Source organism: Thermobia domestica, chromosome 13 (assembly GCF_964235325.1).
Source record: "Thermobia domestica chromosome 13, izTheDome1.hap1.1, whole genome shotgun sequence".
Lineage (NCBI taxonomy): Eukaryota > Metazoa > Arthropoda > Insecta > Zygentoma > Lepismatidae > Thermobia > Thermobia domestica.
The window spans coordinates 172972549-172996773 of NC_137466.1; the positions used below are offsets into that span (position 1 = coordinate 172972549).

A 24225-nucleotide genomic window follows, 5' to 3' on the forward strand; every position below is an offset into this window, starting at 1 on the left:
CGGTACCTTGTATCGCCGAAACTATCCGTCACCGACCAAAGTTCAGAGGATTTTTTCCACTTGTTTCGGTATCAAGAATCAGCTCCCGATGTTTGTTCAGTTTCTTACCACTTGCTTTAAATCCGTATATTTTATTGAAATTGCATTACACAGTGGTTTTAATTTTTATGTGTGTGCATATTTTCTGTTGCGCTTGTTTTGCCAAGCTTTATTCCTAGAGAATTTAATGCACCAGATTTAGTTGTTAATACTAGTATAACCTTTAGTACTGTGTCCTGTCTTGTTTATTTGTCTGTTTGGGTTCTGATTTTGGCCACATCAGCCCATTTTGTATTGTGAGGTGACACGAGCTGGTATCGTGTGTTTTCTCTGTCTTTCTTTTTGTGTTACTATTTCTCTAAGCATCCCCATTCCGTACCATTGTTTTAAACATTTTTTGTTATATTAAACCCAATAAGGTTGATAGTGGCGAGTCTGTTTTCCGCCCTTATGCATGCATTATATGTTACATAAAGTATCTCCGACAGGGAGCATGAGATAATTCAGGTATTAATGTACATTTTCGAGTCTGATGGTATCAGTAATACAAACTCGAACGATATACCTTATCTCCCAGTAGTTGTACAGAAGTTATTATGTTTGATTCAAAGGAGCATTTCCGGCTAAGTGTATAAGATATTTCAGGTGTAGCTGTACCTTTACGAGTATGATGACAAGAGTCATCAAAATAAACTCGTCCAGCATACCTTATCACCGGATGACTACTCAGACATGATTCTGTTCTATGGGGTTCTATTAATGTTGATAAATGCTTAAAGAAATATTCAGTACTAAAGGTCTATACACATATAGTTCTTAGTTATTGGGAGTTCGTCTCCGTTACGAGACTTATAGTTAATATGTTATTTAAGGTAATATTTTTACTATTTTCACCACTGCATTAACATTTCAGTATTTTATTTCAAATTTCCTTGAGGTCATGATGCTGTTTTTTTACTAAATTATTCTGATTATTTAGTCATTTACTTGCACCTTTTTATTTATGCTTAAATAATTTTATGTTGGTTTATCACTAAACTTACGTTTTATTAATTTTTCACCAGTTTAAAGGTTACTGTCCGTTATTTAGTACTTTTATTGTTACAATTATTTTGTGATATTCTTTAATGCTAACCTACATTAATATTATGCCACATACCCCTTAGGCTCTTGGTGATGGTCTTAGTTCAGAATTTAATTATTTTTGCTCGGCGGGTTGAGGGCGCCGAATTTTGCTACCTAACCCTCACCGATGCCATCTTGCTCCAAGGAAATGTGGAACAAGCAACTATTTCGTTTCAAAAAATAATTAAATTTTGAACCCTTCTGTGTTGTCTTAATCTTTATTCTTTTGGGGTTAGATTAAGATTACTCTTTCTTAGTAGATAGGCAATAATGTGAAAAGCTAATAGATATATTTTGTACAACAACATTGAATTGCTTAATTTTTCGGTTAATTTTGATTTGAATCTAGCTTTGTGTTTGTTTCATATGGTTTCTTGACCACAACCTGCTAACACTATTAAACTTCCTTTTTTTTCTTTTTTTTACCTCAAACTTCCGCCTACGTCTCTCGTTTTCGTTCTGCAATAGCCGAATTCATCTTTCATACTCTCAACATTTGTTTCCCGTATTCCAGACAAATTCGGTCATTAAGTCATTTTCAACTTCATCCTATTTATTTCCCAATAGGTATTTTCCTAGAATAATCAGTTCCAAACCACGTACAGTACTTCATTTTTCCGCTTGACAAAATTCGAGTTGAAACATACATTCTATATGCGTCGTTTTTGGGGAGTTCGACGTCACAGACGATTGTATTTGAATTTCCTCTTTTGTCAGTGGGATAATATTTTTACAATAACCCACGGTAAGATATTCCTGAAATTGAGGCCGCAGGAATATTTCACCGCCAATGTTGGTCTTTTTTGAGGGCGGAAGGCTAACGTTCGATATTCTGTTCACCTAATCATTCTTGTGCCATAGCGCAAGGCAAGATATTCCTGAATTGAGGGCGCAGGAATATTTCGCCGCTTTTTTAGTCTACTTCGAGGGAGGGTAGGCTAACACTCAATTAATGCTCAAATAACAAAGACAGAAACAGAATATAAGCAAATTTCAATATTCTAGGACCTACCTGAAGCATCACGTTCCATCTATTACATAGATCAAAATCCGTTACATCGCTAACACGATTTACGCACAAGACTTTTTGAACGAAACTTGCAGACACCACATTAGAATACGTAAAAATCATAACTAACAATATTCACGCACACAATTCTGACCGATCTGTCATACACAACAACACAGGACACTTTCGATTTTCCGAAACCTAAACTTTTTCCGCTGCGATTCTTATCAAAACATTCCATCTCATAACGGTTGGTGTGCCGTCGTTTCTTTTCTGGGTCATTAACCATAAATAAACAAACACGCTTGCTATGCATTCTCTTTCTATTACCTAATGTTTGCAGAAAAAAAAAAGGTTTTTACCAACATAAATTCACTTTTTTTGGCTATTGTTTGCTTTACCATACTTTGCAGTCCGAAATATTTTTATTTTCAATACATATACATATCTCAGACTAATTCCAGTCCGACGACAAAAAGAGAAGAAAAATGCATGTTTTTCAACACATAAATCTAAAACTAATGCAATCCTTTTCTTTTCAAAATGCGCCTGCTTCGAGATCCCACAGAGGTCACTTCCAGATGCCAGTTCATTCTCCAGCCTACCAGAAGCGGCACCATCTTCCTGCGGATGGCCATTTCCAGCATCTTCACGAGTCTCGTTCGAGATGTTTCTGGGCCAGCCTTCACCTGCACGATGCTATCTCCAGTTCCCATCTCGTCACGATGCAACGAGAACCTGTTCCTGTTCCCGGCTACATGGCACCTCCAAGAGTTTCTTTTTCAGCTCCAGACGTTCCAGAGACAATGGTTCCAGCAGCTTCCAGCATTCCCGACCCTTCTTTTCGGAGTCAGCCACAAGGTGGACTGAGACAGTATGGATTCCTGCCATGAACCAGCTCATCCTAAAGCAGAAGCTACAGATGGTTCCAGCAGCGGCCTGACACCCCGACCACATGTTTTTTTTTTTTTGGGGTGACCTTCATCAGGTGTGGACAGACGCTGATCCACTGCTGCACCACGGACCACATCTTCCCGTCAGTGCTTCGCCAAGATTCGACGCACCGACTCTCAGTGCATAAAGATTCTTTTAATTATTAATGCGGACGTTATCAGTAGCCGCTCATTAATTCCCAGAGGGGGATTGTCATATAATAAGTGAATTATCACTTACTAGTGCATAAAGTTTTTTTTATTAATATAGAACAAAATGGACAATTAAAATAATATTTTTCAGTGCAAATAGTCAAAGCATCCAAAAATAAGAATAACCTGAGGCCTAGGTTCTGTGAACTGGAAAATAAACTTTCCCATAACAAGCTATAGCGTAACACCTAGCTGACCTCGATATGTGCATCTGGTATCTCACAATTGTTTGCAAGAAAAGTTAAAAACAAAATATCTGGCGATGTTTTAGTGGACAAATACACGGATTTTCCAAAACTGGACAGAAAAACAAAAATAACCTTTATATTTGTATACATAACAACAATATTTATCAGAAAACTATAATTTGGACATTTTAAGATTCAAAAATATAGTGCCAACTAGTTGTGACAAACAAGAACATTTACGAGTATAAAAAGACAGATTTTATAAACCAAGCATACATTCTTTTGGAATCATTCATTCGGAATCCACCATTTCGGATTCACTTCGTTCCGTTCAGAGCTTCGACATGAAGTCTCTGAGTAGCTGTCGTCAGGACATTAAGTATAAACTCAGAAAGAAAGTATAACTAAAGTATGGTATAATATGACAAGTCAAAATTATTTATTAGCAATTTACATGTTTTTGTAGTTATTGTATGCTTCTTTTTTTAGTACCGTAATATATTTGTGCATTTGACTTATGTGTAATTGTTTCTTTTATTCTGAATATTAATTAATTGCATTGTGCAATCTTATTATTTTTATTCAATCTCTTTTATTTTACTATCTGTCACATCTGAATGAAATGTCATGGATCATTTGGGTAATGGTCTCCATGTGATAGGCAACACACTATAACTCTAATCCCACCCACTACACCGTTGAGAATCAATTTCATTTATTTATTTTTTTTTATGTGTTAATATCTATTGCTTTCTACTAACTATATATCCTACACCGTTATGCAACCAAAAATTCTCATACGTTGGCATGTACAGTATAACCAGCAGGCGATCTTCGCAAACAGTTTGAAATTGTGCAAGAGCGAAATATTTTAAGAAGTGATTGAATATAAAAATATAACAAAAATATATTAAATTAAATATTTGAAAATACATGCTTTCTTTAAAAACATAGAACAACTTGTACCTAAAAGTAAAAAAAAAATGTTTTTTAAAATATAATTTTCTTAAAAAAACGAAATGTGCTTTCCATTAAAAACTAAAGAAGTTTGAAAAGTAATGCTGATTTTTAAGAAAAATTAATCTTTAAAAATCTAATTATGGATAACTAAACACAAAAGTATGGGGAAAGCTTTCTTATACTTTTGTTATAATTGTTAGTAGGTATATATGAGAGAGCTTCCCATGTTTTTTTTTTTTCATGCATAAATAGACATTTATAATGTTCTTAAAAATATAACTATTTTTTTTTTTACTTTTTAATACATGTTTTTATTTTTTCAATGTTTAAGCGTGTTTCTGCGTCATGAATAACTTTGTACGAGGCTTGTCGTAAAAGTATTCGACCATGGTCCCGGAAAACCAATACACTCACCTAACATTCGTTTTCTTTGTTCTAATGCCCTTTAAACTAGTTTTGGGAACAGGCAGAAGTCTCACGAAGCTATACCCGGAGAGCAGACAACTTGACGAAACAATGAAATCTTGTGCTGTGGTGAAAAGGTCAACCACTCAGCTGCATGAAAGGAATCATTATCCTGGTGCAGTCTTCGGGGCTTTGAAGTCCACAGATCGGACAAAGAACGTCAGTAGACGGGAAATGTCTAAAGAGAATTTCTTCATATCTGTACGTACTTTGTTGCACATAGCCTCGGCAATTGAAGAACACAATCAACATTGATTTGATTCCGCTACGCCCCTGATGATCTTCTCTGGATCTTCGCGAGCTTTGTCACGTCTTGGCGAGATCGAATATATCCACGGAGTTGATCATGACGTAATTATCGCGTCCTATCCGTACACCCATGTCTTTACCATTTTAGCCGCACCGATACCATAGAAGAGCACCCAACATAACCACTCCTCTACAACACAAGATACAAATGAAAATAAATATGCAAGCTAAAGACACCATGGACCCCTCTTCCATGACGCAAAATTTGTCCAACCTACGCGATGTAGTTTTCCCAAAAACAAATAAGGTCGGATACTTTTCGACAGGCTTCGTATAGCTGAAAAAGCATACATGTAAACGCGTCTAGAACGAATTTATTGCGTTAACTCGTCAAGAACGGCAAGGGAAGTTAACATAAATATGTTCTTAATCATCAGGACATACACATCTTCAAGGGCTCCGATTTTCTTGTAACTTTGGGAGGGGGGGGGGCATTCATAAGAAAATACATGTAACAATAGATATAACAATAAAAATACATATAAAAATATATATTCATAAAAATACATGGGAGCCCACATGAGCTTTGGGGAGGCCCCAGGATCGGCACCCTTGCACATCTTACCTAACAACAATAGTATACCGAAGCTCTGTTACTTTATCGTTTTCTTCAGCAAATTGTATAGATTTTGCAGTTTACAACGAGGATTATACCTTCATCCAGCTGACTTCTTTCCTTGAAAAGATCAACAACCGCACTAATTCTCACTTAAATGAATGAACGACAAAACTAAATTTAACAACAACGATGACTCATGTTTCAAATACCCATGTACCGAGTAAGTATTGCTGTGTTACAGCATTGAAATCACTAATCATCTGGAACTAGGTGTCACTTCTCAGACAAACCAGTGACAAACAGATCTGGTGGTTCAGAAAGATCTAATAATCCTGAAACAATCTAAATTATATTAACTTCATAGAATTACTGCAGAATTTTAAAATTGATTGATTAATGATGTGCACTCCTCGTGCTAGAATATTTGTCTTCAATGCCAATGTGACCTTATTTCTTAATCAAGATACATGTACTATGTCTTGAATATTCAGAATGTAATTTCAAGTTTGTTCGTCTTCCCACTCTCCAAAATAATACAATAGTTTCGAGTAAGAAAATATAACAAAACACTATTTGGGCTCAACGTTGCTTACGATTTGGCTTTCACTTTCTGTGATACTATGTGCGTATACTCTGACAGCCTTGCAGTTGTTTTCCAGTGTAGTATTTTGACACAAACATACACATACACGTCCGCTATAACAAAAATGAATGTTTCAATAATAATAATAATAATAATAATAATAATAATAATAATAATAAAATATATATTTAAAAAACGCCAAATGTGAAATGCTGCGGTAATACGTTTTCTGAGTGCGAAACAACTTTCGGCAGCTGCGATTCATCACGAACTGTATGATGTTTACGGACGTAAAGTGAAGGTCTCATACGTGAATGGTGTCACATGTTTAAAGATGGACAAACTGACGTGCACGATGTGGCACGAAATGGGCGCCCATCTGTAATCAGCAGTGAACTCGTGCAGGTAATTGGCAAAATTGTCAATATGACGCCGAGCGACTACCACCTCTCCAAGCACATGAAACAGTGGCTTGTGTTGCACACCGGTTCGACAATGACAATGCTCTTCACCATGTTAGCGGCTGGCTTCATTCCCAGGCGGGATTTTTTTTCAGAGGGAATTTCAAACATTGCAAAACGTTGACAAGTACCTCAATTTCAATGGTGAATATGTTGAAAAGTAAAGTAATGTGTATAATAAAAGTTCTGCATCTGCATATCATTGATAACCAAACAGTATTTTTTTTTCGAACTGCCCTCGTACTTTCTTCGAAAATGGCTGGGAAAATGGAGTAGGATATTCGTAAACAGAGAAGAGTATTTCATGTTAATTATTACGTTAATTATTAATTAATTACTTTTGCACGTTCCTGGGACACTATACTTAGCTGTAACTCTTATGAAAAAAAATAACAATCTCGATCTAAAGTCTTTAGAATTATATCTTGTATTTAAAGATTTTGAATTCCATTTAATCAGAATCGTAGAATAAAAATACATGCACTTAAACAATAAATACGTTAGGCCTTATAAATACCTTATTAACTGCGTTATCCAATGAATCTGGGTCGCTGACTCGAAAACAAAGGAGGAACACTTTGGCGTCTTGATAAGCGAGGGGACGAACTGTGTCATAGGCCGAGGCACCTGAAACGGAAAGGAAAAAAATTACAATTACATAACCAGGAGGGTTTGGATATTGTCACGTCTTCAATAAGACGATGAATGCAAAATAAATATTTGTAGTAGATATTTTGATAATAATTTGAATCTATTACATTGGTTCTTCGGCCTTCCAATTCCAAAATATTTTATGTTCGATCAGGTGCGCACCCAAGAGGAGGTCTCTTACGTAAAACCTCTCCAAAAAAGAAAAAAGAAAAAAATGAAAAAAACTTCTAACTCTAAACTTTCTCAATAAAACTTGAATTATTTAACAGAGAAATGATTGCTATAGCATGAAAATTTGATCTTACACTTCATCTGTACTCTTTGTATTATAACAACAATGTACTTCTATCATTTTTTTCCTGAAAATATAGGTGGATGTGTTTTACAATTCCTTATCGTCTTTTCGGGTGCAGAATAATACCCGTTCAACACTACATAGACGTAGTGGTATATAGTATCGGACGCCCCTCCCTTAAGATGGGACCAAACAAAATTTTCTGACAAGGAACCCTAGGTATCTATCAGAGCCCGATTTTCATGAAACTTTGTATATATATAGACCACCTCGGGAAACTCATACAGCCAAAATTGTAGCTGCAGAGTCCAAGACGTTGGGACACTAGGGCCCGAGAAAGATCAAAAGTGGAACGTCAGTACATTAAGGACATGGTGAGAAAATGCACGTTTTTCTTTAAAACTAATCATTGTAGCGACACGAAATGAGCATACATGGATACGAGATGGTCGATATGATCAGTTAAAAGTTATGAAAAAAGAATGTCCGCCATCTTAAAAGAGGCCATGTTGAAACTGGTGCGATTGGTGTAAATGAGAAGAGGGTCATCCGATGCATTAATTTGAACATAAATAGCCACAAAAACCTGTTGGTGAAGTCTGTTGTGGGATTACATGATCCCTGTGCTTCTGGTAGAGTGGTTTAGCTTCAAATGAGCAAAGTGTATCTTATAACACTCGAACTGATGCAGATTATGGAGCGCTATGAGTGGGATCAGTGGAACTAGAAAACCGAGCGAAATACGAGGATATAATTTTAGCACTACATCATTTGTGTCACAGTCAACCTGTAATTGTTGTGGATGTGCTGATATAACGGGTTCAATCTTCATAATAATGTTATGGTTGACATTAACTTTTAACTTTAAATTAGACTTAAGTTAATTCGAACAGAAATCAGAACGTCATATCGGTCCACCTATAGCGCTTCGTATTCTGCATCTGCTCGAGTATCATGGGATACACTTTGCTTATCTTGTACCTAAACCACTCTACCAGAAGCACAGGAATAATGTAATCCCACAACAGACTTCACCAACAGGTTTTTGTGGCTATTTACGTTCAAATTAATGCATTGGATGATCCTCTTCTCATTAACACCAATCGCACCAGTTTCTACATGGCCTCTTTTAAGATGGCGGATATTCTTTTCATAACTTTTAACTGATCATATCGACCATCTCATATCCATGCATGCTCATTTCGTGTCGCTGTCCTTAATGTACTGACGTTCCACTTTTGATCTTTCTCGGGCCCTAGTGTCCCAACGTCTTGGACTCTGCAGCTACAATTTTGGCTATGCGAGTTTCCCGAGGTGCTCTCTCTATATACAAAGTTTCATGAAAATCGGGCTCTGATAGATACCTAGGGTTCCTTGTGAGTGCGAGTCTGTTGTTCGATTCACGTGAATGAATCACATGAAAGATAATTAAAGTCATTAGCATTCTGATACCATTGAAGACTCCTGTGAATATATTTTGATACTACAGTTTTTGTTGATGGTGCTACCAGCTATGGCGTAACGTTAAGTATACGGGTCTGACTGCAAAAATAATTTTTTCGGGTACCTTAAATGTGTAGTAAAACCTTATGCTAAATGAGTTAAGATCAGATATGGCATATTGAAGAAGACAAAAATGTAAGTTAATACATTGATTATTGATAATCATCATTACTAGGTAGTATTATCTATAAGGGTTATTAAATTATTTAGAAGACAAGTTATTCATATTGTTCATATTAGTATAGAGGACAGGAATTCGATTTTCAGTGACCATATATTTTTTATGTGCTGTAAAAAAGCATGAAGTCTCAGGATTTTTTCCTTCAAGATAATACCATTTAATAAATATTAATATTTGCAATGATTTGTTGATTTCCAATGGAAATTACTAAGAACAGGGAAATTACTGGATTTGATTATAAAATTGCTCTGAATATAGGAATTTACTTATTTTTTTCATGGTGAAAAATATTTCCAGGTAGGAAAGAACACATACCACAATTTCAAGTGTTAGATATTTCTGCTATTATCAATGTTTATTTAGTGTCTATTGAGTTTTCCTCATTTCAGTGCTATAATACAATTATAAGCATGAAAGCCATGTGTAGACTTCTGAACACGGCCAAGATTGTTACTAAAATGCCAGTCACATGCCTTTACTGTAAAATTGTTTCCTAAAGTAGATTTGTACAGTAGCGAAAAATATTAACGAGAAATTAATTCAAAATTTCTTAACAAAGTGGGGTGAGAAAAAGTGTCACAAATGATAAGTTTATATTATAGTTCTCTGAATCATTAACTGCATTTATATTTTAATTTTTCACGATTGACCGCTTTTTTCATGTTGAGGTCTCCTGGTTTCACGGCTAGTGCATAGTTGACAAACACCGTGTGCGTAAGTTTTCTCGGAGTTCTTCCATTTCGTCCTATTTTTGTCATTCCATCATAATCGTTGGACGTTAAACTAAAACAGGTATGTACGCAACATTGGGAGAAAGAAACCCAATATACACAAGAAAAATGCGATATATTATTGGAGATATTATTGGTCTGTGTTTCAAACGGTAAGTATTCTTAACAACTGTCCTGACCTCGGTACAAAATTAAAATCTGGAATTCTTTTGTTAGTTTGATAATTTCTCTGCTTTATCTACAATGGAACATTTGGACCCATCCTACAAAACCGCCATAATACATAATCTGACTTTTCTTATTCTGAAAAGGGGATAGTTTGCGGACCTCTAAGTACAACGGACTCGCCTTTATTGTCTTATAAGTCTTAACTTTCCTTCATTGGCTACCAGAATAATGTTATTAATATATTGTGTTTTATTCTATCACGTTAATTTTGCAAAAATCCAACTTTCGTGAATATTCTCATGGCAGAATTTTGCCTTTGAGATAGCCTCCGACTTCAAAGGAAGAAAAGAGGATAAATGTAGCTGTCAGATTACTTGAAGTTTATTGAAATTGAGGGATATAAGTTTATTATGTATTGATCTGAACATCTGAGCATTCTTTTTATCCTCTACTCCTAGAAGACGTACTTTATCTTATTATAGATACCTCCTCTTCCTCTCTCTCTCTCTCTCTCTCTCTGTGTCTGTCTCTCTCTCATCTCGCATTTTGGTATCCGTCACTAATTTGATTTGTGAATAAACAAGTAACAGTGTAACGCTTATATCACGTTAAAAGAAAGGAGTTTGGTTTGTATGGCGTAATATTTTCTCAATTAATACTGATTTCTACTTTTCCAATTTAAATCGATAGGTTAGACTGGTGGTTGGAATATATTCTTGGGACGCTTATATTGAATACAGAAAACAACTTCAGTCTATCTAGAGAATTATCGTTTTTACTCTATAGTGATCAACGTGTAGTGAACCGCTATACCTGACACTATAATTAAAATTGCCTACACTACAATTAATATTATTAACTACTGTATGTTAACACGTCCATTTTATTTTCAATCTGTGTCCGTTATTATTTTTAACAGTTGTTTGTTCATTATTATTTTTTAAAATATCTGTTATGTTTAAAGTTATGATTTTTACGAATGGAAAATCAAATTATTAATATTTTAAGAAATTATAAAACGATGTTAACGTTAGTTAGCACAACATGGTATTTAAATAGATACGGTATGTAAAATGACTGGAAGAAGAATAAAATATACTAAATCTCAGTCCAAAATTGTGTGCCCTTTTAAAACACTTGCGATATACAAATTGATCATAACTGGTATATGCTCCTCCTCCTTTTTCCCGTGTATACACTTATAATTGCTGCCATCCAATATATATATATATATATATATATATATATATATATATATATATATATCACATATAATTTAATAACGTAATACATTTTGAATAAAGGAAATTCCGTTTTTTCTTAAATATATTTTTTGTCAATATTCGAAACGAGATCGAGACTTTCGAGACTCGTCTCGACACATAACTGTCTGTCTCTATTTCGGTGTCGTCTCGAGCAATTCTCGATACGTTGAGTCTCGGTTTTGGTGCCGTCTACTTTTTTTTTTTTTTTTTTTTTTTTTTACATAAACGAGTAAAAGAAATCTGCTCCAACACAATAATAAACTGGAAACGAGCAGTATGAAAATTCGATTTTCTCGAAAAACACCCAAGATCTTACCCTTACGCATGCCATTTTGTTCAGTTTAACAAGATCTATCAACTGGTTTATGTCTCATGTTTGGAATTTTTTTTTTATTTTAGTTACACACAAGTAATATTGTAGAATTTTCTGTTGTTGCAGCTAGACTCTACTAATTTACATTAGATTTGTTTAACAAATCTATAAACATTAAAATAATAACAATAATAATACTAGAAATAAATAAATAAAATACTTTCTTCTTTTAGTGATAAATACTTTCCTCTTTATGGCTAATACATTCATCTTTATCGATAAATGCAATTTATGTGAGGAATCCCTGGTTCGATTCCCGGTTATGTGAGTTTGTGGTGGACAAAATTGTGTCTATGAGTTTTCTCGGGATTCTCCCGTTTTCTCCTCATGTTGTTATTCACCCAACTACTTCAATATCATTCACTTTCCTTAATCATCCCTCTCCCTTAACGTGCAGGTCATAAAAGTGGGACGTAAAACTAGCTTAAGACTGTTCAACCATTAATTACGTATTGTGCCGGTGCTGTGTCATCAGTTGTAGCTCAGAATAATCTCTAAAAATACTCATAGAATAAAGTAACTACTGGGGATGGAACTGATGCACAACACGGTACTTAATAACTAAATTATGATTGAATTTAAATAAAATTCAAATGTTTCTAATTTTGAAAAATGACTAGTAGGGAAAAGGAGAGAGAGAGAAATAGGTTATGATTGAAAGATAAAGGATGAGCACTAGCCTGAAAAATCCATCGAGACTGGCGTCGTCCTGGTCATCTGGAACGATGAAAGGTTTGCCGTAAAGGAACCTGGATGTTCTGGTAACAACCAAAAACTGGAATTCAATCCTGCTGGACTGTTAGGGGCGTCGAACTCTCTCCGTGATGCGTTTCCACAATAATGCGTTTTAGGATGATATTCTTCTACATTTTCAATCTACTAATCTCAACTAACAAAAGTATCTGCGGCGATGAACCGGCAGAATGGTATCCTTTGAACTTGGAGTCGGTAGTCCTCCAATGGTGGGATCTGCTTCTCTCGTCGATCCTGCACCTATCCTAATCGTGTGTCGAATACCCCTTGTTGTTTTGTTCCTCGTGGTTTTGATCAACTCAAGAATGATGACCTAAGAGTCCAATGAATCGGGAAGTTTCAGGCTATGCTTGAAGATATGCGGAAAGGAGAGAAGGAAGCTAGTCGAGTTTATTTAACAAATATGCATTTACAACAGGTGTCTGAGAATGTATAGTTCTAATCAAAGTTTTCTTTCAATGAGTTTTCAAAAGTTCATGTTTCTTTCGTTAATAAAGTAATTTAATAATGATCGAATTTAATGAATTAAATACACAGTCACTTCATTTCCAATACACAGTCACTTCACAGTATTTTATTCTAGTCAACATCACAAATTATTTGATTTCAACAACTATCAGCGACTTTTTAAATTGATTCTCACTGGAATAGAATTAAGATAAATGCAAAAACTTTTGTAAACTTTCACATTACAAATTTTATATTTTCCACTGGTATAACGCATGAGAACTAAAATGAACAAAAAATAACAACTTCAATAATCAGTAGGAAATGTTGGAGAAGTTAGTGAAATTTTACTGAGGGACACGTTTTAATTTTGTTCATCAGCTCCATACGTTTTCCACCTGCATAAACTATTGAAATGCAAATTTCGTCTGTGCAGCGTATTTTTTTTCAACCAAACTTCGGCCAGTTTTTTTTTTTTTTTTTCGTATTTTGTAACTTTTTTTCTACCTTGCCGGATGCAGATGACGTAACCGAAGAAGAAAGAAAAGGAGGAAACATAACTAATAATCGTTCACGTCATCCTTGACACTGGATGAGGGTTTGTTCCGCAAGGTCATCAGAATTGATTTGGAGGTTGTTCAATAATGATGGATGTTTTGTTAGACCACCATAATCTATTAGAAGAGCACTTTAAAATCCAATATACAAAGCTGGGTGACACTACTACAGAATATATTAGGAAACAAAATTAACTTTGGTATCCATCAATCGAAATAAAGAGAGGAATATTTGAATTTTAAAGGAAAGGGCAGCAAATTTTAGATATTAAAATCTTTCTTTCAATTTAGGATTTAGGATTTAGATTTCTGGGCTTTGGGCATTTAAGGCCATTTAGCCCTTCACGATATGAGGAATGACGTCCCTTGGCGAGCACACAATCCGGGGAAAGGGAAGGAAGGAAGCGGCCTAGGACCAATAAGTTAGGTACAACTCCGGCATTTGCCTGGTGTGAATGAGGAAAACCAAGGAAAACCTCATTCATAACGTCCCACAATTATGCCCTTGAGGCTAAGGGAGATGGATGATTAAGGCAAGTGAACAGTGATGAAAGAATTGGTGGAATGAGAATGTGGGGGGAAACGGCAGTACCCGAAAAACACAGAACACGCTGTCAATGTCCCATTCATAAACATTAAAGGCGAACGGGAGTTGTAGCTGATTGCACCCCACACCATAACACTGGAGTGCGACAACCGTGTCTTCCACGAACGCACTGTAGGAGCAGACGATCTCCAAATCGACGTCGCACTCGCAATCTTCCATTCCCTGCATACAGACAGAATCGGCTTTCATCGCTGAACGCAACAGAACGCCATTCTCCTTTCAGGTGTTCCTTTGGTGGCACCAGCTCAGCCGTGTATGGCGATGCTGTGGCACCAGTAGTAGACCGGCAATTGGTGTGTATGCCCGAAGTCCTGCCCCTAGTAATCTGTTATCAATAGTGTGTGTGGACCACTTGTGCTCGGGTTTTGGAAGTTAGTCCACGCGTTGTTCCGAACATGAGGGAGCGTGGTGTGCTAACACTTCCAACTTTCTGCCGAAGCATTCCGTGACCACTGTTGTCAAGATTTCCCCTTTGACTACTTTAGACCCACCTTGAAATCAGAGAAAATCTGAGAATTCTCTTAGCAACATAACTGGGAATTATGCCCTCTAAGGAATTCCTTGCACATCCATTGCATTAATGAAACATGCACTTTTGGATGGCGTATGCATAACTTTTTTTACGCTGATAAGGAGTGTCTCTCAGCGGTTTCTCGTATCGGAAGTACAGCGTATTAAAATTTAGCTTTTCCACGATTTTCGACAGCCCAAACGCAATTTTTTCTACAGGATGACTTTATGAACATTTTCTTTTATTTTGATGTAAGGAATCATCTGTTACAGTTTATATATATATACTTATATATAACATAATATCTTTGGGCATTTCTTTTTAAGTTAATATTTTAGAATTTTCCAACAAAGAAATAATTTAGTATAATCAAATGCAAAAATATGCTTAATATGATGACAAATCCGAAAATTTCATCTCGTTCAACGCGAAATTACAAACCAGGAACAACCGCCCAAGAACCTCTGCATAATGTTGGTGACATCTGTTAGATGTATGTATATATATGCAGAAACAAAAGTTGCAGTTGCTCTATGTAACTAGGCTCTGTAATAACATTCTTGAGCGAGTACAGCTGTTGAGTTCATCCGTTTGAATTACAGCTTGCTCTTTCTTGGTGGCTGGTTTGCTTTTAAAGCCCCATCCCTCATCCAAAAAAGGGAGACAAGCAGCAAAACGAAGGCCCTTGACTGTGAGCTGTTACGTAAGATTAATATTAGGTGCATGAGAACAGCGTCATATGCAGCACAAGAACCGACGGTGACAAGTTAAGTCTCGAATGATAACTGACTGATGGTATGTTTTCTTTCTCCTTGTCTTAAGTACCAACTCTAAGCTTATATATAATAAAAAAAGAAATATTGCTATAGATATAACAGATCTCTTATTGTTCAGCCAAATTGTAGACTATAATATACACAATGGTTTAAAAATAATGTCGCCCATGAGACGAGAAGTGAAATTTAAGAGGTCCCATCACAGTGAAATTAAAGCATCGCTAATTTTACAGTAATTATGAGATACCTTCAAATAGATAAAAAGATAATCGAAAAGTGGAACAAGAGCTCGCTAGACAATATTATTTTACATGAGATCCCGTTATCACGACTCACTTATCTGCTTTCGAGCTCCAGCCATTAAAAAAAAAAATCGAAATTTAATTTCGCGTTTATAAATAGCTGCAAACGGAAAGCTACTACTAGGTGACTCGTGATAACGATACCTCATGCAATATAATATTGTCTAGGGTGCTCTTGTTCCACATTTCGGTTATATTTTTATCTATTTGAAGATATCACATAATTACTGTAAAATTAGCGGTATTTTAATTTTGCAGTGGTCAGGCCTCTTAACGACTCTCGTAAGCAACACTAGTTCACTTAAGTCTTACATCTCAAACACTACTACCTAAAACTATAAATTGATCGTATAAATTCATAGTATATAAAAAACTATAAATTGATAAAATGATTGTACGAACAAAATAAAGAGCATTCATCGACGTTTAAAGATACGCTTAAGTCGTTGCACAATATACTCCAAAAATAAATATAGTTTTAAATATTGTTATATCACGCCTTGCGTAGACTTCTCGTGACGCGGAAGGATTCTAATAACTTCTAGATGATATGAAGAAAAAATCAGGGCATTTTGTACGTAAATTTACGGAACGATTTAATAAAAATGTTTGAGACGAGAAGCTTTTCGAAAATCGAAAAAATGAAATTAAATCTTTAAGTTTTACGTCCCACGGTTATGCCGGTTAGGCTAAAGGAGACGGTGATTATGAGAGATGAGTGAAAGGGTGGAATGAAGAAAGTGGGAGGAAACGGGAGAATCCCGAGAAAACCCACGAGCACGGTGTTTGTCCACCACAAAGTTCACTTGGCGGAGGCTGGGATCGAACCCGGGACCCCAAGCACCAGAGGTGAACGCTCTACCACTGAGCCACCGCGCCCCCTTCGAAAATCGAGGTGAGACTAGAAAGAATTCTTCGCGAATCGAGAAACTTCTACATAATTTGCGGGACGAGACGAGACAATCATATTTCTCGTCTACTGTCGTTGACAACATTATTGAGAAAGCATTGAACCAATAACAATACGTAATTGTAGGCAGAAATTATAAGAGATTCTTTGCACAACACATTTATCAAACACTGGAAGAAATTAAATAAAATGAAATCTTTCAGTTTAATGCAGTGGCGTAGAGAAGGGGAGCCAGAGGGGCCGCCCGCCTCCAAAGAGGTCCAACAATGTACTTTGGTACTTTGATATTTGTAATATTTTATATATTTTTATGTTTATATATTTTTTGTTTGTAATTTTTTTATATGTACCTATAATAGCACTTGCCCCCCTTCCCCCGAAACACACATCCTGGCTACGCTACTGGTTTAATGTAACATTCTTATGCCCTTTTTAGGCTAAGTAAGTCGATGATTAAGACAAGTGACTAATGATGGAAGAATTGGTAGGATGGGAATGTGGGAGGAGCAGGAGTACTCCGAGAAAACCCACGGACACGATGCTGTCCTCCACAAAGTTACTTGGCCGAGGAACCAACCAGCGATCTCACGGATCAGAGGTAAACACTCTATCCTGAGTCACCGTGCCACCAAACACTGGAAGAAAAGGGCGTTAAGTATATATCATGATCACCTGAATTTAACCACACATATCTTGCAATTTGTGTAAATTTTCTATTTGGGATATATATACTATGGAAATTGTCGTTCTGGATCATCTCCCAGAGAAGATAATCATGCATCATCTGCTTTGTATAATCATATGTTGAAGAAAATTTAAAGTAACATAGTTTAAGGTATCAGTCAAGTCAAAGGGATCGCCGATTTATTACATCAGTTTTTCTTAACTTGAATGACCTATATGACTACTGTATATCCATTTTTATATTCCTTTGATTGTAGACACAATATTACTAACACAAAAGTTCCCTCCTCATTACATGCGGTTAGAGCTACAGATTTCTTTACCGCCAAGAGCTCATGTGATTTGGATCCTAATTTAAAGCTGCGTTCACCTTCGGTGCTTAGAGTACCTGGTTCGATCCCAGCTCACGCCGTGTGGACTTTGTGGTGGACAAACACCGTGCTCGTGGGTTTTCTCGGGGTTCTTCCGTTTCCTACCACTTTCTTCATTCCACCATTTCACTCATCTCTCATCATCACCGTCTCCTTTAGCCTAACCGGCATAACCGTGGGACGTAAAACTTAAAGATTTCATTTCATTTTCCTATTTTTAAGCTGTGTGAGGGTCAGCTGTAAAGTTTTGAACTTGGCAAAGAAAATGTGAGAGCTATGTACCATTGTAGAGACATTATTGCGTGAAATGTCCTGCACGTAGATGTTGCACACGGAATACCGTATGAAAGAGAATTGGCGGGAAACTGTGACAGTTGTTAAGTACTTATACAAAGCAGTGTATTATGTACAAAATTAGAATCCGTCATGATGCGAGACAACATTTTCGTGTTGACATAGGAGACAAAGTAGAGTTCTTCTCCGAGACAAGACTTTCAGGTTCGATTCCCGGAGGAAGGAATGATGGCTTAGCGGTAGAGCACTTACCTCTGTTGTGTGGGGTACCTGGTTCGATCTCCTGTCAAGTAAGTTTGTGGAGACAACATCGTGCTCGTGGGTTTACTCGGGGTACTCCCGTTTCCTCCCACTTCCTCATTCCACCAATTGTTCATCATCATTCACTTGCTTTATTCCTTGTCTCCCTTAGCCTAACAGGCATAACATAGGACGCTAAACTCCAAGATTTTCTTTTTTTCGATTTCCGGGAGGAGGAACTCAGTACCTTGAAGCAACTGGCAGCCAGCTACTTAACTTAAAAAAATGTGAGCTCCTTCGTGGCTAAGCGGTTAGCGTACGCGCTTTTGGTGTGGGAGAACCGCGTTCGATTCCCGGCGGGAGCTCATGTGGTTCGGATTCCACGTTAATCAATAGGTCCAAGTCTCATATAGCCTCGCTGCTGAACGGGACGTTAAACTCAAAATCAACTTAATTAACTATAAAATGCCGAAGTTTGCTTTAGAAATCCACAAATAACGGTAAAGCAAGTCTATATGCTGAGCTGACTATTAATCATTCAACTAAAAGAAAAATAAGTCTAACCATCCAGAATCCTTCATACACTGTAACTTTAAGGGACTTGATTTCAGTTTAAATTATTCCCTTTCTTCCTTTCTTTTTTCTTTTTAATTTTCCGCGTGAAAAGAGTCAAAAATATGTTTTTGAGCGCACGTGTCTCCTCTTTCTTATTTGCTAAAAGTTCCATAGCATAAATTTTAAATTATTACTACATTATTCTTATCTAGATGACTATATTGGTGTGCACGAGTTCAATTTCTGAACTCTCTATTACTTTAGATAAACCTTATTGTTATTCGTCTCGTGTATATGACATACGTAGTTATGAATAAGTGACGTACTTTTGGGAAAAGCAAATCTGTTCTCAGTGGTCAAATGGTGCGGACAATGTGAGATTCGACGTTCAAACTTGGCATCGCCTCAATTTCCTTTTCATGAGAAGGGAAAAGACCGGGAGATCTTTTCAACAAAAGAAAAATAGAGGATCCTGTAAAGAAATCTACAAGAGGCACATAATCTGATTTCTGGTCCATTTCCTCATGACCTGAAGGAGGGTACAAGGGTTCAAGGTTCATCTTAGCCCTCAGGGACAGGGACAAGAGACTGGGACGTGTCCACTTTGATTGATTAGTGTTGCTCCTTTCCGCTACGGGCCATCGGCTGTGGGCCAACGTGGATCTTTCCTTCTCAACAAGAAATCGATAACCGAATGCTGAAGCAGCCTCTCAGAGAGCATGTCGTTTCTGCAACACACACTCGACACGAGTTCACTACCCCCATCTCTCCTACACGGAACTCCTTAATAGTACATGTGTGTCAGTGAACTGGATGCGTGCATCTGGGAAGCAAAGCAAAACAGAACAAGAAAACACTCTTTTACGAAAATGGAATTTTCGTAATTGAACTTAGCTTTGCAGGACCAAAGTTAATCTTATTAATTTTTTATAAACTAAGAAGGGCTTCAAATTTTAATTTCGTTTTCACTTGCAGGCAGGAGCGGATTCAGGGGGGGGGGCGATCGTCCCCTCAGAAGAGGAAACTTTCTTATTTTATATATAAGTATAACCCATCCCAGAGTTTGGAGCTCTTAAAAGTAACTCTGAGTAGCAGTATTACAACCCACCGCCCCAGAAGTCCGTCCTGGATCCGCCCCTGCTTGCAGGATACACTGCAATTTTAGGTGAACACGCAAAGTGCCCCGCCAGCTCTCCCCGCTTACTTAGTGACAAGTGCTTGTCCCTTTGGTTCACAAGGTTCCGGGTTCGATTCCGGTTAGGAAAGCATTAACATTGTTGAATGCATTACGGTAATTCGGGTTTCACCTTAAACAGTAGATCTATGGCAATTCTCATATTGCCTTGGTGTTGGAAAAGGCCGCGTAACTTCTCGAACCAAATAAACAAATATCCTTCTGATTTATTTTGATTTGACATTTGATGGAAGCCGATGTCTGACCACTGGAGGGCTTAGAAGACAAAGACCACAAGCTTAAATTATTGTATAGTTCATATCAAATAAAGTAAATTTTGACCAGATGTAAAGGAAATTTTCTTGTCAGCTACATTGAGGAAAATCCGTTATCCGGATAGCGGTATATTTTACAAATATACAGTATTCATATGTTTACTACGGAAATCTGTACGGAGCTTACATTATCCATATGCTACGTACGTACTGCCTTTTTCCCGATTTGATGTTCCTTCGTGCCGCTGGAGGATGTCTGACATCTAATAGTCATTCCGTATATTACATACGTATACGCATGTTACATACGTCAGCTATACGTTACATACGTCCATCTGTGAGATCCTGACCGTCTATATACTTTCTTTGTTTCATACGGAAAATATTTTGAAACATACGTTTTTCAGTTATACGTTTGCTGCAGGATGTTACGTATAGTCGTACAGAGTCTTCCTCCCGGCGAAATTAAAATACCGCTAATTTTACAGTAATTATGTGATATCTTCAAATAGATAAAATATAATTGAAATATGGAACAAGAGCGCCCTAGACAATATTATTTTGCGTGAGGTACCGTTATCACAAGTCACCTAGTGGCTTTCCGTTTTCAGCTGTTTAGAAACGCGAAAATAAATGCCGATTTTCTAAATGGCTCGAAATCGAAAGCAGATAAGTGAGTCGTGATAACGGTTTCTTATGTAAAATAATATTGTCTAGGGCGCTCTTGTTCCACATTTCGATTATCGTTTATCTATTTGAAGATATCACATAATTACTGTAAAATTAGCGGTATTTTAATTTCGCCGGGGTACGACACACACGTTTTTTTTTTTTTTTTTTTTCTGGATTATCGAACATAGGTTATTGTTAACACTGAGTGCTCCTCATTCCAGCTTTGTAACTAGGTATAACTGAGACGAAATCAAAATCTGACGAAAACAAACACTTTTTTATTACTAATCTGTGTTACGGATTCGACAATATATCATTACTTTATATTAGCTACATTATCTGATAGTGGAGTGCGTATTTGGTGAAGACAATGATGTACTGCCGAAAACGTAACACGGATTAGTACGTGATAAGTAATTCGTTTTCGTGAAAATTTAGTTTTGAGTTACAGATTGTAGCTACGTTACTGGAGCTGGCCACGTATCATCGAACAAAACGTCGTTTTGTCGGCCATAGTTTTTTGTAGGTTGTAAAGTCAAGGTGCTGTAAGATCACAGTTTAGTTAAAACTTAATTATCTAACCTTTTTTGCAAGTGTCTTGGAACTGGGACAAAGGTCCCAGGGTGTCAGTGTGTGGTTTTAAATTATCAATATGAACAATGACGGGCCGGCAACTAGAGGGGGCCTGGCCCCCCTAAACTTTTCGTGACCCCTTCAGACCTCAACACAAAAACACAATTTAGATATTTATAACAGAATTTTCGATGACTTGCCCCCCCACACACACACACACACAAAAAAAAAAAAACCTCTTGGTTTCAGGCCTGAACAATGAAATGAAGACTTGATGTCTACACTATGTATGCTTTCTGGCAGACAACCTGCGACCTGAAATTATACTCAATATTGATGCAGCAGCATTGTAGAAAGATTGGTAAGATACCTGAATTAAGAGGTAAGTTCACCGGTCAGAAAGCCAAAAATAACAACGATGAAAGCCGATGTGCTAACTTTACATTACGCAGCCAGCCACAACGCGAAGGAGAAATAAGGAATATTATTCCTTATTTCTTTATACTTTTTTAAGGATATAAGCTGGGGTAAAAGTGGATGTGAAAAGGTAGGGGGACGGTAGGTAGCGGCATAATACCGTCTCCCTGCTTATCTTTGTCCATTGTATTTTTTTATTTTATTTTATTTTTTATTTTTTATTTTTTTTTTTTTTTTAGGAACTATGGTGACGCCGTACTTGTATTTTTTGGAAGCGGGGGACGGCGTCCACTGCGTTCTCCTGCACTTTTACTCCTGGATATAAGGAATATACATACAATAATAAGCACGACATTATTTTGCTGTTTTGCATATATTAGATCGGTGAGAATGAAATGTCCATTTTGACGTCTGGTGGGAAACTCACCTCAGCAACACAACACAAGAGATTAATTAAGGCCGCGTACCTCATGTCACAAACTCACTATACGTCCAGCATATAGAGTGATATATATATATAGTTAGAAGTAAGTGCTCTGTTGAACGGGTCGTACGAAAGTGTACTATGGAGAACACATAATTGCTAGTGATTTTTCTTTACAACTTTAAACTGGGACATTCTGCACAGAAACTGTGAAAACCATTACCAATGCATTTAGCCCAGGAATTACGAATGAACGCACCACTCGCCGTTGGTTTGTAAAATGTTCTTCTGGTGACACATCATTGCAAGATGAGCCCTGTGGGCACAGACCAACATCATGTTCGAGTGAGCTCGCAGAACAGAAAGAAAGCAGACCCTCGGAAAAGTATTCTTGCCATGTAGACGACCATATCAGTTTCGTAGGTAAAAATTGGGACTCATGGGTGTGCAGCTTTCTCAGTGTGAGGAAGTTTCCTGCATCGAATTGTCAGTTTTAATGAAAAATGAATCAGCCACGACAATCGTAAACAGTCAAGACAGTGCTTCGATCTTGATCAAAGTTCAGGAGAGTTTCCGAAACTCCTAGATGATGATATTGGTAAGGTGATCTATGATGGGGATAATGATCCATCATGTCTCTCTCCGTCGAGGCCAAACCATCAGTGCGGATCGATATAGTGATCAACTGTATGAAGTGCACCGAAAATTCGCCCGCAAATATACAGAAATGTTCAAAAGGTATGGTGTCTTCATATTGCACGACAACAACTTAATTCCCAATGGTCACATATCTAAGTACTGGATAGATACAACACTGCTTAACTTCAATCAACACACAAAGCTTTGGCAGGAACCACAGTGTATCCAAACAAGTCCAATTCGTTCTCCTTTGTACAAAAACCATTTTTGAACTCGGTAGGTTAAAAGCTATGAGATCTAACTTATGTGGCCGGACGAATTAGACCCTATGTATAAATTAGTACAAGTTTTATATAAATATACATGTTAGTAAATCGTGTCGAATCTACACTACAAATATTAGACCAAAAGATAAAATAACTATAAAAAGTATACGAAACAAACGCAATCTAGTGGCAGTTTGAGCTTTTGAGTTTTTGTGGTTTGCGTCTTTATGCAATACTGAAGGACAAAATATACCATTAACGGGGCTCGAAACGACGTCTAAGGTTTCAATTCGGTACAGTTGGTGGGCGTACAGATAATCATGCTGGATCAGCCCTTGACAGTATAGCTGTATAGGCTGTTTCCCACAACATAATATGTCGTCTCCAAAAGTGGTAAATTACAGGATCTGTGTCAACAGTATTTGTCTTAAATCAACAAATGGTATGTATATATATATATATATATATATATATATATATATATATATATATATATATATATATATATATATATATATATATATATGGACGAACTCAGGGTAAAAGGTAACAAGTCACTTTTTTACAATTTTCGGTTTTTAACACAGAGTTGTAGTATTTTAAATGGCGCTTTTTTGTATGAAAAGCCCTATGAAAAAAAAAGTGACCAAAAACAAGTACAAGAGACGTGCAAAAGGGAATAATTAAGCTACAATGGAATCCACAGCGGGTAAAAGGGAATAAGATGACTCTCCTGAAAAATAAATAAAAATGACTTGTTACCTTTTA

General features: G+C 36.7%; 1 protein-coding gene across 1 annotated transcript in view; it reads right to left on the reverse strand.

Moving 5' to 3' along the window:
* LOC145668761 (rho-related GTP-binding protein RhoE-like) overlaps positions 1–24225 on the reverse strand; it is a 281380-nt gene that overhangs the window by 50433 nt on the left and 206722 nt on the right. The window contains exon 3 of the mRNA XM_081736910.1: positions 7361–7470. Coding sequence (XP_081593036.1) covers positions 7361–7470 — 110 coding nt within the window. The remainder of the gene's footprint in view (positions 1–7360; positions 7471–24225) is intronic.